The following is a 17,669-nucleotide window of genomic DNA, read 5'->3' on the forward strand; positions in this document are numbered from 1 at the left end:
AATTGATCAAAATATACCACTAGTTAAACTGTACAAAAAAAAAAAGGTAAAAAAATAAAAATACCAGCAGTGCAGTTTTTAGGATTGCAATACATCCTTAAAAAAGCAATAAAAGGCGTACAGTATCTACCCAAAAATTAAATCAATAAAATGTCACCGCGCAATGCAAAAAATAAGCCCTAACACAGCTCCACAAACGTTTAAATGAAAAAAAAAAAAAATAAAGAGTCTCTGAAAATAGCAACATAAAATATTTTTTTTTGTGGGAAATTGATGCATTTTTTTCACCACTCAAAAAAAGCTACACCTTGGAATTTTTACAGTATGTGTATCCTGTGTATCAACTCCATTTGCCTTGATAAGCTAATCACATGTTCTCTGGTGCTTGTACCTGAGCAATCAGATGTCTTCAGTAAGGCTAGTTTCACACTTGCGTTGGACGGGATCCGTAGCATTGCGTTGTGTGACGCATGCAACGGATGCGTTGCATATAGTGGCACAACACATGCTACAGATTGTACAAAATAACGCAATCCGTTGTAGTTTTTTTTTCCTTGACTTTACACATCTGAGCATGCGCAGTTGTGTAAAGACAGCTGCGTTAACGGAATCCGTCAAATGACGCAATCTAACGGAATCCGCCACCATAGGCGTCCATTATAAAAACAACGGACGCCTAACGGATTCCTGCAGGTTGCGGTTTTTTTGACACTCCGCCAAGCGCAGAAAAACGCTACATGCAGCGTTCCATCCGCCCGACGCAGCGTCAAAATAACGACGCTGCGTCGTCCAGCGGATGCAACGCAGACGCTTGTGTTACAGTGCGTCGTACAGACAACTCTATGGAGAATAGCGCAGTCCGTTAACGGACTGCGCTATTCTCCATAGTGACGGAATGCGCTGAACGCAAGTGTGAAACTAGCCTTAGTGATTAATTTCCCTGCAGCTCCTCCACAGGAGAAAGGAAGTATTGCATGGAGATGAATATCAATATTCAAGCTGGATATTAAAATGTCAGGAACAAATATCCTCTTTAAATTCTCATACATTTTGTGATTGTAAGAGTAGTACCAATTACTGAAGATTATCACAGTAAACATGCTGTACATGAAGTGACGTTCACTTAAATCCTATAATAATATGTCTATTACCTGAAGTCATTGATTGAATCTCATTGAGAAGAGCGCCAGAGCGGCTGTCATTCCTCGTTTCTGTATTAATAAAGTAACACAACACTTGGTATACAAACATGTCATAAAGTATTTTATACCTATTCAATATTTCAAATCTACCTTAAAATAATAAATTGTAACTAGTTATTAATAAGTATAATTAATGGACAAATATATAAATTATCAATGTAATATCAAAGATAAAATCTTTCTACTATAACAAATTTAGTATAATAATACATTTCATCAAACAGCAGATTAGATTCAAAGAATTGACTGAAATTGGCATTTTACTGCGATAACGAATTTTGGCATATTCTATCTTACTATCGACTCAAGATGAAAAAGTATCTCTGTTATTTATCTTGTCTACCCAACTTGTCGCTTGTCATTTGTGAGGAGCAGCTTCCCATTTGAAAATATAAAATTATTTATATTTATCTGCCAAGTTTCATGGCCGCTTGTCAAGATCAGTCAAGTTCATCTCTGTCTTCATGTGTAATACTAATGTGTGGCTTAATTTTAATACATATGTAGATGACCATGTAGATTATCTAACACACAGTGTTTACAGGATATTTAGATTTTTTTCCTTCTTTTTGGCATGAATATCCCTATTTAAAGTCTAGAATTGACATTTTAAGTCTCCACGCTTTAACAAAAAATACAATAAAAAAAAGCAATCAAAATGTCAAATACTGCAAAATGATATCAATAGAAATGTCAGCTCAAGGTGCAAAAAAATAAGCATTCATAAAGCTCTGATGACGGAAGCATAAAAATGTTACACATCACAGAAATGGTCAATACAAATTTTTTTTATTACAAATTTTATAATAGTTTTCACTATCAAAATAATATATAACAAAATTGGACCAATTTGGTATCATTGTAATTTTGCAGACCTGAAGAATCTTGTTGTCAGGTCATTTTTACTCCATGATGAACACTATAAAAACAAAACCCAAAAAACAATGGCGGAATTTCGGTATTATTTTTTTTCTTTTTTCAATTTCACAGTTTTTTTCCCCCCATTTACCAATATGGTACAGTGGTACATTGAATGTTGTCATTCAAAACTATAACGCATCCCAGAAAAAACAAGCCCTATGGCTAACTTGATGGAAAAAAAAGATATGGCTCTTGAAACAAGGGGAGTGAAAAATGAAAGGGCAAAAACAAAATACTACTGAATCCTTAAGAAGAACCTGTCAGTAAGATTTTGAAGGTAAGGTAAAAACATAGCTTTAATATTAATTAAATTGATACCTTTGGTGAAGAAATCCACTTTGTTGTTCTTCATTAATCAGCATTTGAGGTCTTCTCCCTTCCTGTCTGTGATTCCCCGCCCTCTCCACCTGTCTCTGTGAATGTCACGCTTTTACACTTGGTGGGTGTCAACAGACCAACAGGTGTCTGATGCATAACAAAAAAAAACACCTCGACAAAACCACAGACAAGGGGGACACCAGGGAAACAATAACAGTGGTGGGCCTTGGTACTAGTGAGAGGGTAGATGGACACCTTCTGTCTTACCTGGTGCTGTACCCTGCTCTTGTAGCCAGACCTTTTCAAGTTCCTCACCTGTTGCCGAGCAGGAATACCTGAAGCCCTGAAAAATCCCTACTATAGTCCTGGCTAGGGAGTGGAAGGTAATGTACACTTGACCCACCAATGCACTAATACAACAGGAGGGTAGGTGAGACAAACGGGAAAAACAACCAAAATGGAGAAGATATGGCTAAGGATGGAACCACAGCAGCTCCTTCCACCAAGGCGGCTAGCATACAAATAGCTTTGTATAATCAGCAAAGATTGCTGGGAAACCTAGCTACTTAAACACAAAGAGGCGTGGCAAAAGAGCAGCTACAGCTGACAAGCACTGCAGGTAAGCTGCTAGCAGAAAAACTGACATTAACTGTTTCAGTCCCAAGAGAAGAAAAAACATTTAAATGTAGAGTCCAAGATGGAGATCAGAGGCTCCAATACAAAAGCTGTCATTAGTCTCTAAAAACAAGGAGACAACTGTGACAGTGAAGGACAGGTTACTGCTGAGATTTCACAAAAAGGAGGCAGATCATTTACAAACTAGAGGTGGGTGGGGAGGACGGGGAATCACAGACAAGGAGAGAGCAGAAGACCCAATGTACACTCTGGCCCCTGTACCCTGAAATGTAACTAGTAGAAAACATCAAATGGTGACTAAAGAAGAAAAGCAAAGCGGCTTTCTTCACCAAAGGTATCAATGTAATCAGTATTACTGTGCCATCATGGCCACGTCTTTACTAGAGTTGAGCGCGGTTCGTGGTTCGTGGTTCTCCAGTTCGCGGTTCGAGTGATTTTGGGGGCTGTTCTAGATCAAACTATAACTCGAGCTTTTTGCTAAAGCTCGATAGTTCTAGTTACGTTCGAGAACGGTTCTAGCAGCAAAAAGCCAAGCTAATTACTAGCTGGCTTTCCGCTGTAATAGTGTAAGTCACTCTGTGACTCACACTATTATAAAATTTCAGTGTATAGAGTGCGGGAACAGCGCATTCAGATCACTGCTGCTGGGATAATTGCGATCGCCATTTTTTTTTTTTTTCCTTGTCTTCCTTCCCTAAGCGCTCGCGTGTAGTGGGGTGGGCCAGCATGTTTTAACCCTAGTAAGGGCTACTAACAGCAGGCTCTGAGCCATAGGTGACAGTCAGGTCCGTGGAAAGAGATTTTAACAGCTACAGATAAGAGCGTCTGTGTAGCTAAGGTCAGAGACTTCCTCGCTGCATTTCCCCATTAGGAGGGATATAAAGTGAGGCTTCCTTTCCTCTACACAGACCCACAACCCTGCCACTGTACCCTCCAGCCCTTTGCACACTCAAGCTCATTGTTACTAAGCCATTATAATACCAAACACTGAGGAAACTTAGTGGCATCCTAAAAGTGGCTGTTGGACTTCCATTAGTGTCCCACTAGTGCAAATCTATTTGCAGCACCTCTGCATTGCACACTCAAGCTCATTTTTACTAAACCATTATACTAGCAAACACTGAGTAAACTTAGTGGCATCCAAAAAGTGGCTGTTGTACTCCATTTGTGCCCCAATGGTGCCAAGCTATTTCTAGCACCTCTGCATGACACCCTCCTGCTCTGTTTTTAATAAGCTATAATAATAGCAAAAAATGCTGCCAGTTAGTGGCATCCAAAAAGTGACTGTTGTACTCCATTTGTGCCCCACTGGTGCCAAGCTATTTCTAGCACCTCTGCATGACACCCTCATGCACATTTTGCAACGCTATTTTTATAGCAAACTCAGGGAATTTCTTGCTGCATTTCATCATTAGGAGGGATAGAAAGTGAGGCTTCCTTTACTGTCCTGGTACACACAGAACACGGCCACTGTACCCACCTGCCCACTTTTCCCACGCTATTTAATTTGCCCAAAGAGCAAACTCTTTTTCTGCCATCCTAAAATTGTCTGGAATACTAAGTTATTGTTCCTTTGCTGCCAAGCAAGGTACAACACATGTGCATTCTACACTCCTTTCCATTTGTGGAACGCAATAATTAACTGCAGGTAGTCCAGCCAATCTTTTACGAAGGTGCAGGTGTGGATATAATGTTTCCTTCATCCAATGGTGGTTCTCTCGATGTCTGACAGCTCAACAATACCATCTGTTTGCACTTAAAAAACAAGTGACGACCTGCCAATCACACTCCTGCTTACGGGTAACGGGGTGGAAGTTCAGTGTGAAAAAACATGTGTGACTGCTGTCCCCACAGTCACAGAGGATGAAGAGCACGCAGATGCATGTGATGGGGCAGGCGGTGGTTGCACAGCCCCACTAGGCCGCATTGTAGCACAATGAAATTCCCTTTGCGACTTATGCTTCATTTTAAGTCTTGTATTTGGTGGGATCCACAGTATGCAGCAAAACCACGCAACATGAAAAGCACTGTTTGCAGTTGGGTTCATAAATGATTGTTTCACTTTCCCAAAACAAACAATAAGAACCATGCATTAAATTGAAATAATAGAACAATCTATTCAGTTGCCTACTGCTTGCTAAGCCCTCTGCGTAGCAGCAGTAATTGTGTGTTTGTGTGTGTGTGTGTGTGTGTGTGTGTGTGTGTGTGTGTGTGTGTGTGTGCGAAGACAACTTACTAGTGGCGCATCACAAGAGCTTCCCAGTTATCTACCTAAACATAGACAAAACATATCACCCACCCTGAATACCCTTGTTAGCTGAAGCCTCACAGATAAGGCAGATGATAACAGTGTGAATGCAAACCACACAGCTCTGCAACACAGTCATGTAAATATTGAAAAGCAACATTCAATGCAAACATGTGTCGCTGTCCCTCTATGATTTAAACTGTACGTGACAATTTGACAGTGCAGAGGCAGCAAGTGTGATTGTCTATATAGTCGTCCTACCCAGAACAGATATGTGTTATCATAATAAAACAAAGTGTTGCGTGCACGCATTACTGTCTGGGCACAGCCTACCGTACCCGGGTACTGTGATGTCCAGTTGCCATAAATACAGACTTTACGCTCCTATCATGGTTAACAGTATAGACAGCACCGGAAGAATGTTGGTCTGTGGCACAGGATGCTGCTCACTGGCGTTACAGTACTCCTCACCAAACTCCAAAATGACTCCCCTCACAATTGAACAAAGTGTTTCCGCGGTTGCTCCTTCCTGTGTGCCGATTTACCCCAGCCGCAGCCTAACTCCAGTGTTTTGCCAACTGAGTATGCTCTGCCTGACTGTGTCATTCCTGAGGCAAAGTGTTAATTTTGGGCTACAGCGCATGCTGGTTTGGACTGTGCCTGAGTCATTCTGCGACCTGCGGCTCAACACACTTACACAGGGCCCTGGTGCTTGACTCACTCTCGGGAGGCCACTAAAACTAACTGCACCCAACATCAGCCCCAGGTGTCCCCTTACACTGCAGTGGCGGTCCCCACTGACCGCAATACCGAGAGTGGAGTCACGAAAATACATATAAGAAGCAACCTAAGTGTGACCAGACTCTTCCTCCACGTGGAGTCCCTGAAGGTAATGCACCAACACAACACCTGTGGGGCTTCACACTGACGGAGAAAAGCCTCTTTGCACAGGTACTTGCACTCCGTGCCGGGTCTAAGTCCTGTGTTGTGCCTAGACAGCATGCTGAAGCGGATAGTCTTTTTTCAGAAACTGAATTTCATGCTACTGAGCATGTTCAGGCACTTATTGCATCAGAGGCTAGGTCCGGTAATGAACTCTTTGGCCCTGCCCCTGATGTGGGGGGCCCATATAGACCACAGGGCATCAGGTGTCCTGACAATTTGGCCAGGCCACTCCCAACAGGCTTGCAGAGGCCCGCCCCTATGACTTGTCACCTCATTGTTGTTGGTCAGACGATGACTGTTGAGGTGTTTTGGTTGTGGCAGCCATGAGGTCATCATTCAAGTGGCGGTTCAAAATAAGATGCTAGTTATGCCACTCATGACGTGTCACTCTGCTTTTGTCTCCAGGAGGTGCATTGTGGTCCACCCTGGTTTGGGGCGGACCCAGGTTATAAAAGGGGCTGGAGCCAACAAGAAGGTGCCCACTCTTCTATTATGCTCCGAAAGAGGACACCTCCATGGGTTGAACCCATTGCGGCTTTAGGCCAGAGGTAGGCAGGGATAGGTCATCGATGCAGGCCGCCACCACAGTTGGTAACGCAGAACGGTTAAGACCAGCTCCTGTCCTACCAGTCCTGCTAGTGCAGCCCAGTGGCATAAACAGGCCTGCTGCTGCTGATGCAACTGCTGTCCACAGGTGTGTCCCCTACGCACACGGACAGCATAACCAATGGCCCCTGTGTTGTTAACAGGGAGTTCAGGGGCTGGGTGGTCGTGTGGACCCTGTCACGCTAACAGGGCTCCAAGTCTCCAGATCCGAGTGGCATCTAACTTGGTTCAGGCTACTATTTGTTTGAGAGTCAGGCTGCTCTGTATCCTCCACCTAACCTTCCAGTTGCCAACCTCTCCTTTTCCATCTGTGAGCACAGTGGACACCGAATGGCGATTGGGATATCTACCTTTCTCTTTCTTTTCTTCTTAATATTTTTTATATAGCGGTAACATAGTATATACCACCTTATCCAAATCTGCCAGTCCCACCATACCAGATGTTGTTTCTTCAGCAAATGTTAATGTTGCTTAACTACCAAACCCACGGCCACAAACTTTTTTCCCTTTCCAACACACCTGTTCCCCTTTCCACCAGCATCTGTCCTTTTTCAACTCAGTTTGTATATGACCAAAAATGCAACTCTGCAGAGACACCGTACTCAACGCCGTCTCAGCACAGCAGCCAGCCCTCGGTCCCTCAGATGTGGAGAAGTAAGACCATTTCCTCCTATCGATGAAAAAGCGTTGAGATTCACTCTGTGCACCACTGGTGTTTAGTGGAAAAGCAGATGTAAGATTGCGTAACACCTTCTGCTGATACTCCTGCATACGTGCGTCCCTTTCTATAGCAGGAATTATTTCGCAAAATTTTGTGTTGTACCGGGGATCTAACTGTGTGGCAACCCAGTAGTCAGCATGACTTGGAATCCGAGGGTCATGTTGTAGGTAGTGCAGCAAGAAGGCGCTCATGTGTCTTGAGAATCCAGGAGAACCAAGTCCTTGGTGTGTTGGTGGCGGAGAGGTGAGAATCGTGCCTCCTTCCTCTGCCCTCTCCCCACAACCTCGCACAACCAAAATGTGAGCAAGCTCTCACTCATCTGCTGAGCCTTCCATGCCCATCGCCAGTTCGTCCTCCATTTCTTCCTGGGCTCCTGCACCTTCCTCAACTGTTTTGCTGATACAATGCGCCCTTGAAAATCCCTCTCCCCCATCGTACCATGACTGCCGCCAAGGTGCCGCTGACCGTCTGGACCTTGTAGATCTTGTTATCCCTTCCGCATATGACTCCTCCAGTATTCCTCCCTTCCTCTTGGACCAACACCTAACTCCAAATAATGCTTACAGTGTGCTCCATCATGTAGATAACCAAAATTGTCACGCTGAGAATGTCACCGCCAGTGTTAATCATCTGCGTCGACATTTGTAAACTGTGTAGAACGGTGCATATGTCCTTGATCTGACACCACTCCAGCAGCGTGATCTGCACCACCTCTGGATCAAGTTAGCCCAGGGTATATATCATAACGTATTTCAGCTGGGCTCTGCGGTGCTGCCACAGATGCTGCAACATGTGCAGATTCAAATTCCTGCGTGTCGGAACATCGCATTTCAGACGTTTAACCGCCAGACACTAAGACTTCAGGAGCGATGAAAGTTGTTGAGCTACTGGGTGCGAGCGATGGAAGTGAGCACATAGCGAGCGTGCCCGCTGTACAAGGCCATGTAGGCCGGGATGTTGTTTTAAAAATTGCTGGAGAATCAGATTAAACACGTGAGCCATACAAGTCACGTGTGTCACATTGGCCTGATGAAGGCACACTGCCATGTTTGCATCATTGCCGCACACGGCTGTTAAGTCACCACCGTAGTCCGCTACGTCAATTTGTACTCCTGTCGCAAGGTGACGTGTTCCTTTCGTGCATAGTGCGGATGATGGGAGAGGAGTCGACGCCAGCAGCGCAGGTGGACGCAGGTTATGCTCACCCACTGGGCTGCGTTACCTTGACATATGCAGAACCAATGGCTGAATGCAGGTGGTGGGTATCTCACAGATGAAGTACCATCATTCAGCTACAACCAATGGGAAGACACAACACCCTTTTTTAGGCCCCTCCTGTCTGAAGACCTCTGCCAGACATAGCTATGAACCTCTGGTTACTGTTACCCCCAGTTTAGTTTTATGAGTTTGTGTGCTTGTTACCTGACTACTTTTCCTGCTTGCTGTTTAGGTACCTCGTTGGTCGATTCGCATTTCACCTCTGCTTGTTTTCTGATTAAGTCCTGTCCCTCCCATTCTGTTCCTCTTCCTCAATTAATGTTTTGACCCTGCATGACTACTATTATCTGGAACTGCAGCCTTCCACAGGTATTGATCAACTTGGGCCCTGTGTCATTCAAAATCACTGTATAGGGGTTAAAGGGTTTCAGGGTTCTGGGGGTCCAGCTTGGTGAGTGGGTTCCCTCTAGCCTATCCTTTACAGCCCGTCTGAGTGTGTCGATCCAGGCAGGCGTTACACCGTGCCTTCGACAGAAGGACATGTAGGCCGGGATAGTGTTTTAAAAAATTGCTGGAGATTCGGATTCAACACGTGAGTCATACAAGGCACGTGTGTCACATTGCCCTGAAGAAGGGCCGCAGACTGTTTAGCATCATTGTCACACCCGGCATTCCCTGGCTGCTGGTTGAGTGGAGACAACCATTGATGAAACTCGATCTCACTCTACAGACCTAACCGTCCACAACTCCTCAGCGGTGTCTCACATTTCCCCTACATTTCAAAGTAAACATTTGACCGCCTGATGGCCTTGAGCTCTGCTGCCAGCATAGTAAGGAGGTGTGTGGGATTCCTTGAGCGCAGTTACAAGGAAGGGTGGCCTGACCACACAGGGTTTGGGCTGAGGTGCAGGAACAACACGAGGTTGATGAGGCAGAAGCAGTGGAGAAACTTGTACATACAGAGGAAGGATTGAAACACACAACTCGTGGGGACGGAAAGACTTGTACAGCAGACACTTCTCCATCTATCACCATAGTTACCCAGTGCCCAGTCAGCGACATGTAACGCCCCTGTCCATGCTTAGTGTTCCAAGTATCTGTGGTGAAATGCACCCTGTCACACACAGAGTCTCTCAAGGAAGCGGTGATGTTGTGTGCAACCTGCTGTGTTAGCGCGGGCACCCCTTTCTTGGAGAAGGAGTGGCAAATGGCAATCGGCTCTTGGGGCACTGCAATGGGCATAAGGTCTCGAAAATCCTCGGTGACAAAAGGGAGTAAAGGCAGCCTTTCTGTAGCCAAAAAGTTTGAGATGCTGAAACTAAACCTCTTAGGCATGTCATGCACTTTGAAAATCATGTAAAAAACAGCGAGGGGAATCCAACCACAGTCTCCCTCGTTTCCACTAATTGGGCCACACACACCCCACTTGACTGTCATGAGTTGACCCCCCTTTTGAAAATGAAAAAGATGCTTTGCATGAAGCACTCTCAAAAATACGCCTGCCTTTCGCCTCCCCTGGATGCCCCAGGGGAAGAAAAGTCCTCAGAGCCATGACTTGTTCATCTTGGTTCTTTGAGAAACACAGCGAGGGGACTCCAACCACAGTCTCCCTCGTTGCCACTAATTGGGCCACACACACCCCACTTGACTGTCATCAGTTGACCCCCCTTTTGAAAATGAAAAAGATGCTTTGCATGAAGCACTCTCAAAAATACGCCTGCCTTTCGCCTCCCCTGGATGACCAAGGGGAAGAAAAGTCCTCTGAGAGCCATGTCCACATTGTCAGTGGACAGACGCGTGAGCTTATCTGTCAGCAGACCCCCAGCAGCACTGAAGACAGGTTCCAAGAGAACGCTGGCTGCAGGACACGACAAGATCCCCAAGGCGTACGTGGCGAGCTCAGGCAATTTATCCAGATTGGAAGCCTAAAATGAGCAAGGCTCAAGTTGCACAGTAATGGCAACGATGTTCCCTTGCATATACTCATATATCTGTGTCTCCTCCTCTTTTTCCTCGTAACGCTGTTTTGTTTTGTTCTTGTCACTTTCCCATGTGTTTGTGTTGTGTTGTGAGTTGTTTGTCACCTTTTGGACACCTTTGAGTGTGTTTTCTAGGTGTTTTTATGTGTTTGTGATTGCCTCCCATTGTTTCCTATGCGGTTCGAGTGGTTCGCCGAACCGGTTCGCCGAACCGAACTCGAACGAGACCTCCGTTCGGCGAACCGAACTCAAGCCGAACTACGGCCGGTTCGCTCATCTCTAGTCTTTACTTTACATTACAAAATTGTGCTGAAAGGTTCTCTTTAAAGGATTATTAGAGTTTTAGAACTAAATTAACCTTACTTAAAGTGTTATATCTTTAGCTTAGCTCTAAGTGGGAAGCAAGTCCCCTCATGTTTAGCTTTTTATGCATTCCTATGTGTTAGCCGATGTTACAAGGAACTTGCTATATTTAATTTAGGATATGAAACCGCAAACAAAAGATAAAAAACAAAAAACATAATAATTGATTAATTTAAAATCAAAGCAAACTTAATATTTTTTAAATAAGATAAATAAAACTTCCTCTTTTAGCATTTCTTTTTCACATTATTCTGACCTGTCACTTGTAGAGTCATGGACATCATTTTAGTTTTTTCTTTCTTCCACGGCTGGGCTATAAAGATGTATTTGTTCTTGATGAATGATCCTTCCTCCACCACAGCTTTCTCCAGCTGTAAATTAGTTTGCTGTTCTTTCTCTATGAGCAGCTCGTGTATTACACCAATGTCAACAGTTTCCAATTGAAATCCAACCATCTGATCAATAAAAGAATGGGAACATGATGTTCATGAATTGCACAGAGTAGTAGGACACTTAACAGTCTTCTCTTTGATTACTAATCTGTCCGTTGCTTCTCTCTTTTAGCATATGCAAGAAGCAATATACATAATGTAATTAAACACAGTAAATTACACAGTAGTCTGTAAAAGATTTAGACAGGTGTGGGAAAAATGCTGCAAATAATACTGTATTTCAATACATACACATGCAGTGCAAACCCAAGGAGAATTCCAATTTAGAGCTAGTGACTAGTGACTAGCTTTCAATAACTTGTGACTAGACACTAGTCACAAGTTATTGAAAGGGGTGTAAAGATTAAAAAATATAATATACCATTTGTATGGTAACAGTGAAATACAAAATAATGGTGTACTTGATTCTCTGAGGCATAGTCATGCATTGGGGTTTGAACCTGTGACCCTGTGGTTGGTTTATCTGCCCAATGAGCCACAGCAGATACACCTTTTCTCTGGGTGTTTATTTGTTATCCTTACTTTAGTCTTTTAGGATACCAGTTTTTTTTTACTTATTCAATTGTCTGTCCATTTACCTTTTGGGTGCGGCTATATACCTCCCCCTGCTGGTGATTTTCTGATTTGGATGTCCAGCCATACTGCTGTTGTTTATGCCAGTCAGGGAAAGACCAGTTGGGGTTAATCTCTCAGGGGTTTTTGCTCTTCATCCTGGACCTATCTCCTTTTTGCAGTTTGTTTTAGTCATTCTTGGATCTCTTTCTAGCTCAGTACTCCTTCGTTTCTCTACTCTGCTCAGCCCTCCGGTTCCTTAGGAGGTACGTGAAGCACTCAACAGCAGTTCATGCAACATAGATCTGAGTTGCCATCGTTTATTCTGGGTTTAAGTCAATTCTAGCCTACGCAGGCACCAATAGGGACTGCGAGGTCAGACCCCCTAGTCTGTACAGGAACCAGCTGAGCCAATAGCCATTTTTTCTGTGTTTCACCTATCTTTTCCTGTGTGACTTGATTGCACACTCATAATAGGCAGCATGTAAAATGTATATTATTACATTGCCCATAATAAACAAAACCTTTAAAAGTAGTAGTTAATAAATCACAATGCTTTTCTTTAGCCTCTTTATGACATGAGTGGTACATGTACGGCGCAATTATTATTATTATTATTATTTATTATTATAGCGCCATTTATTCCATGGCGCTTTACAAGTGAAAGAGGGTATACGTACAACAATCATTAACAGTACAAGACAGACTGGTATAGGAGGAGAGAGGACCCTGCCCGCGAGGGCTCACAGTCTACAGGGAATGGGTGATGGTACAATAGGTGAGGACAGAGCTGGTTGCGCAGTGGTCTACTGGGCTGAAGGCTATTGTAGGTTGTAGGCTTGTTGGAAGAGGTGGGTCTTGAGGTTCCTCTTGAAGCTTTCCACGGTCGTGGAGAGTCTGATGTGCTGAGGTAGAGCGTTCCAGAGTATGGGGGATGCACGGGAGAAATCTTGTACACGATTGTGGGAAGAGGAGATAAGAGAGGAGCAGAGAAGGAGATCTTGTGAGGATCTAAGGTTGCGTGCAGGTAGGTACCGGGAGACTAGGTCACAGATGTAGGGAGGAGACAGGTTGTGCATGGCTTTGTATGTCATGGTTAATGTTTTGAACTGGAGTCGTTGGGCGATGGGAAGCCAGTGAAGGGATTGGCAGAGTGGCGAGGCTGGGGAGTAGCGAGGGGAGAGGGGAAGTTTGTTCTCGCAAATTGCCATACAAGTACGGCACTACGATTGTGCCGGCTCACTAGCAGAGCTGGCAATCATCAGCAGGTGGCAGTTATGTAGCATAGCTGACACCCTGCAGTAATGCCCAGGATTGGTACTAGCATCAATTGCAAGTGTTTAACCCATCTGATGCTACTGTCAGTAACGACAGTGGCATCTATCTACTTACCAAAGGGAGAGAGCTCCCATTTTGCTCAGATCCGCACAACACGATTGTGACCGAGTTGTACGGATAGTCTCGATGGTGACCCAGAGTTGAATAATGGTCTCGAGGCCACCCTGTGAGATCCTGACACCTCCTGCCTGTGTCTGACTGACAGCTCTAATACGCTATGATGCTAAAGCTTAGCAGGGTATTAGAGCAGCGATCAGACAAGGGAAAATTGAGGTTCATTCCTCGGACTAAGTAAGAAAGTAAAAAAAAAGGTTTAAAATTTTTTTTGTAAAAATATATCAAATACAATAATCCCAAAATAAAAACAAAAAATATGAAAAAATATTATACCGATAAATACAGATATTAAAGGGAAATAAAAAATAAACAAAAAAGTACATATATTGATATTCCCGCATCCACAGTGACCTGATCTATAAAACTGTCACACTAGCTAACCCCCTCAGTGAACAACATAAAGAAATAAAAACCATGGCAAAAAACAATGCTTTTTCATCATGCTGCCAAAATAAAGTAGAATAAACGCAATAAAAAAGTTGAATGCAAATAAAAATTGTATAGGTGAAAACATCATCCTGTCCTGCAAAAAACAAACACCCATTCAGTTCTTTCAGAGCAGAAATAAGAAAGCTATAACTCTAAAAACATAGTGAAAACAATTTTCTATACAATTATTTTTATTGTGTAAAAGCAGCAAAACATTAAAAAACTACATAAATGTGGTATTGCTGACATTGTACTGACCCAAACAATAAGGACAACTTATTAATTTTACCACACAGTCAATGACATGAAAAAAAAACAATTCGAGAATTACTGTTTTATGTTCATTCTGCCTACTAAAAATCAGAATAGAAAGCGATCAAAAAAAATGTTATATGCACAAAATTGGTACCAAAAAAAGGTCAACTCATCCCGTAAAAAGCAAGCCCTGACATGATTGTTGGCAGAAATATAGAATTATAGCCCTCAAAATATGGAGATGCAATAACTTTTTTGAAAAGCTTTTTTTCAGTGTGTGAAAGTGGCCAAATATAAAAAATAACAATATCAATGTGCTATCCCTGTAATTGCACTGACCCTAAGATAAAAGTTGTATTATCATTTATACCACACAGTGAACGCAATAAAAAGCAATTTTTGAGCTGATGTTTATTGGCTCATTCTGCATCCCAAAGATTACAGTAAGCCTTAGCTCACATTAATCCTGTGCTCTTCGCTGAATGCTTACATTGTGGTTTTCATGTAAATCTCTGAAATGTGTAATTTAGACAAAAATCTTGATGGAAAATTCCCTATAATGAGGCAGACAGCATCACCTTGAACGCAGTCTGTCCTATGATCTAGTGGTGTCCATCTATTTAAGTGTACATAAAAACTTTTTTAACCGCAGTTTTGTAGACTTCTGAAAAGAAAAACGCTGAACAGAGGCCAGACAGAGTCTAGAGTAAAGGGCCTGTTACACGCTACGATATATCTAACGATATGTCGTCGGGGTCACGTTGTTAGTGACGCACATCCGGCATCGTTTGACATATCGTAGCATGTGACAGCTACGAGTGACTGTGAACGAGCAAAAATAATCACCTTATCGTTGCTCATTGACACGTCACTCATTTTAAAAAAAACTATCGTCCTTCTGCGCGCCGGATGTTCATTGTTCCCGAGGCAGCACACATCGCTCGTGTGACACCCCAGGAACGATGAACTGCAGCTTACCTGCAGCCACCGGCAATGCGGAAGGAAGGAGGTGGGCAGGATGTTATGTCCCGCTCATCTCCGCCCCTCCGCTTCTATTGGATGGCCGCTGTGTTCCGCTGTGACGCCAAACATCCCTCCCCCTTCAGGAAGAGGATGTTCGCCGCCCACAGCGAGGTCATTCGGGAGGTAAGTACGTGTGACAGGGGTTACCGACTTTGTGCGCCACGGGCGATCGCACGATAAATCACCGCATGTAAAGCGGCCTTTACTGCTGTTTCATCATAGTGAATGGATCCATCAGGGGTTTTGTCTGCATCATGTCATCCAGATATTTAGATGGAAACCCCTGATATAAGTGCTCAGCACTGAACGCAAGATAAATATGATCTAAAATTCTATGGAAAATGTTCCCAATAAAAGGTTAAACTCATTCCACAATAAAACAAGACCCTGCTCAGGTCCGACAAAACATAAGGGTTTTTCATGTTATGGTAACACACAGACTTTGGAAAACCAAAACGGCTTCTTGCTTCCCAAAAGAAATCCTGCAAAATCCAAAAGCACCGCTCCCTTCTGAGCCCCACAGAGTGCCTAAACCACATTTAGCGACCACATGTTTAGCATTACAGTAGTGAGGAGAGTCTACTTAATTTACAGAGAGTATGTCACCAGAAGCACAAGCTGAGCACAATGTATTGGCACTACAATGTACCGTGCACTAAAATGTGCGGCTACTACAATGGCAATTTTCACTCAGCAACTTCCATTGCTGCTTCTTTCTGGAAAACACCCAGTCATTAAACTTGTAGATAAATTCCCAGAGGGGTGTACTTTATAAAATGGAGTCACTTGAGTGTGGATTCTATTATTTTTGTACATAGGGGCTCCATATATGGAGTCCACAAACTATTCTAGGAAACTGCACTCCATAAGTCAAATATCAAATAGCACTCCTTCCCTCCAGAGAATCACCTTGTGGCTAAGCAGTACTGTACATACACAGATGGAGTAATGCCACATTGAGCAGAAATTGTATTACAAATGTTGGTGCTATTTTTACCCATTTCAGTGTGGAAATGTGAAATCTGGGGCTAACACTAAATTTTTGTGGTAAAAATGTAATTTTTTTTCTACACATCCAACTGGTATAAAATTCTGTGACACACCCATGATGTCAATATTCGCTGCACCACTACATGAGTTCATTAAGAGTGCTAGTATGTAAAACAGGGTCACTAATGGGAGGTTTCTGCTGTTCTGGCACCTCGTGGGCTCTGAAAATTTGACACGGCACCCACAAATCATGACAGCAAAATTTGCACTATAATATGGTGCTCCTCTCATTCTGAGCTTTGGACTATGCCTAAAAAGTCAACATGCTCACTGCACCCATAGATGAATTCATTGAGGAGTTGAGTTTGTAAAGTGGGGTCATTTATGGGGGAATTCAGCTGTTTTGACATTTTGTATTTTTTTATTTTCACGACTCAACGCTATAAACTTTAGTGAAACGCCTGTGGATTCAAGGTGTTCACCATACCTCTAGATAAATTCCTTGAGGGGTTTAGATTCCAAAATGAGGTCACTTGTGGGGTGTCAATTGTTTCGACACATCACGGCCTCTGCAATCACGACATGGCATCCGCTATCTATTCCAGCTAATTTTGTGCTAAAAATGTTTAATGGTGCTCCTTCCAAGCCCTGCAATGCACCCAAATAGTAGCTTTCCACCGCATATGAGGCATTGGTGTACTCAGGAAAAATTTCAAAGCAAATTGTACAGTCCATTTTCTTATGTTACCCTTTCAAAAATGAAATATTTGGGGCTAAAGCAACATTTTTGTGTGTAAAATTAACGTTTTTAGTTTTCCTTCCACATTGCTTTAATTCCCATGATGCACCTAAAGGGTTAATAAACTTCTTGAATGTAGTTTTATGCAACTTGAGTGGTGCAGTTTTTTAAATGGTGTCCCTTTTTGGTATTTTCTAAAACATAGGCCTTTCAAAGTCACTTCATATGTGATGTGGTCCTTAACACTCGAAGTCCCAGAGAGGGGTCATTTAACATTTCTACCATTGGAACCCTATGGAGCTCGAAATTCCTGGGACTTCTAGTGTTAAAAGGTGGTTTTGTAAATTTTGTTGGAAAAATGGGAAATTGCTAGTAAATTTTGAACGCTTCTAGCTTAGTAACAAAAAATATATGTTTCAAAATGTTGTAAGTAGACATGTGGTAAATATTATTTATTAACTATTTTCTGTGTGATACAACTATCTAGTTTAGGGGAATAAAAATTAAAAGTTTGAAAATTGCAAAACGTTATAGTTTCATAAATAAACTCAAAGTCTATCAACCAAAATTTACCACTAACATGAAGTAGAATGTGTCACGAAAAAGCAACCTCAATC

At 42.9% G+C, this 17,669-nt stretch overlaps 1 protein-coding gene across 1 annotated transcript in view; it reads right to left on the reverse strand.

Annotated features, from left to right (window-relative positions):
- Positions 1-17,669, reverse strand: part of RP1 (RP1 axonemal microtubule associated) — a 752,859-nt gene that overhangs the window by 106,869 nt on the left and 628,321 nt on the right. The window contains exons 48-49 of the mRNA XM_075316343.1: positions 11,414-11,612; positions 1,152-1,211 (exon numbers count right to left, since the gene is read on the reverse strand). Coding sequence (XP_075172458.1) covers positions 1,152-1,211; positions 11,414-11,612 — 259 coding nt within the window. The remainder of the gene's footprint in view (positions 1-1,151; positions 1,212-11,413; positions 11,613-17,669) is intronic.

The sequence above is a fragment of the Anomaloglossus baeobatrachus genome, chromosome 6, assembly GCF_048569485.1.
Source record: "Anomaloglossus baeobatrachus isolate aAnoBae1 chromosome 6, aAnoBae1.hap1, whole genome shotgun sequence".
NCBI lineage: Eukaryota > Metazoa > Chordata > Amphibia > Anura > Aromobatidae > Anomaloglossus > Anomaloglossus baeobatrachus.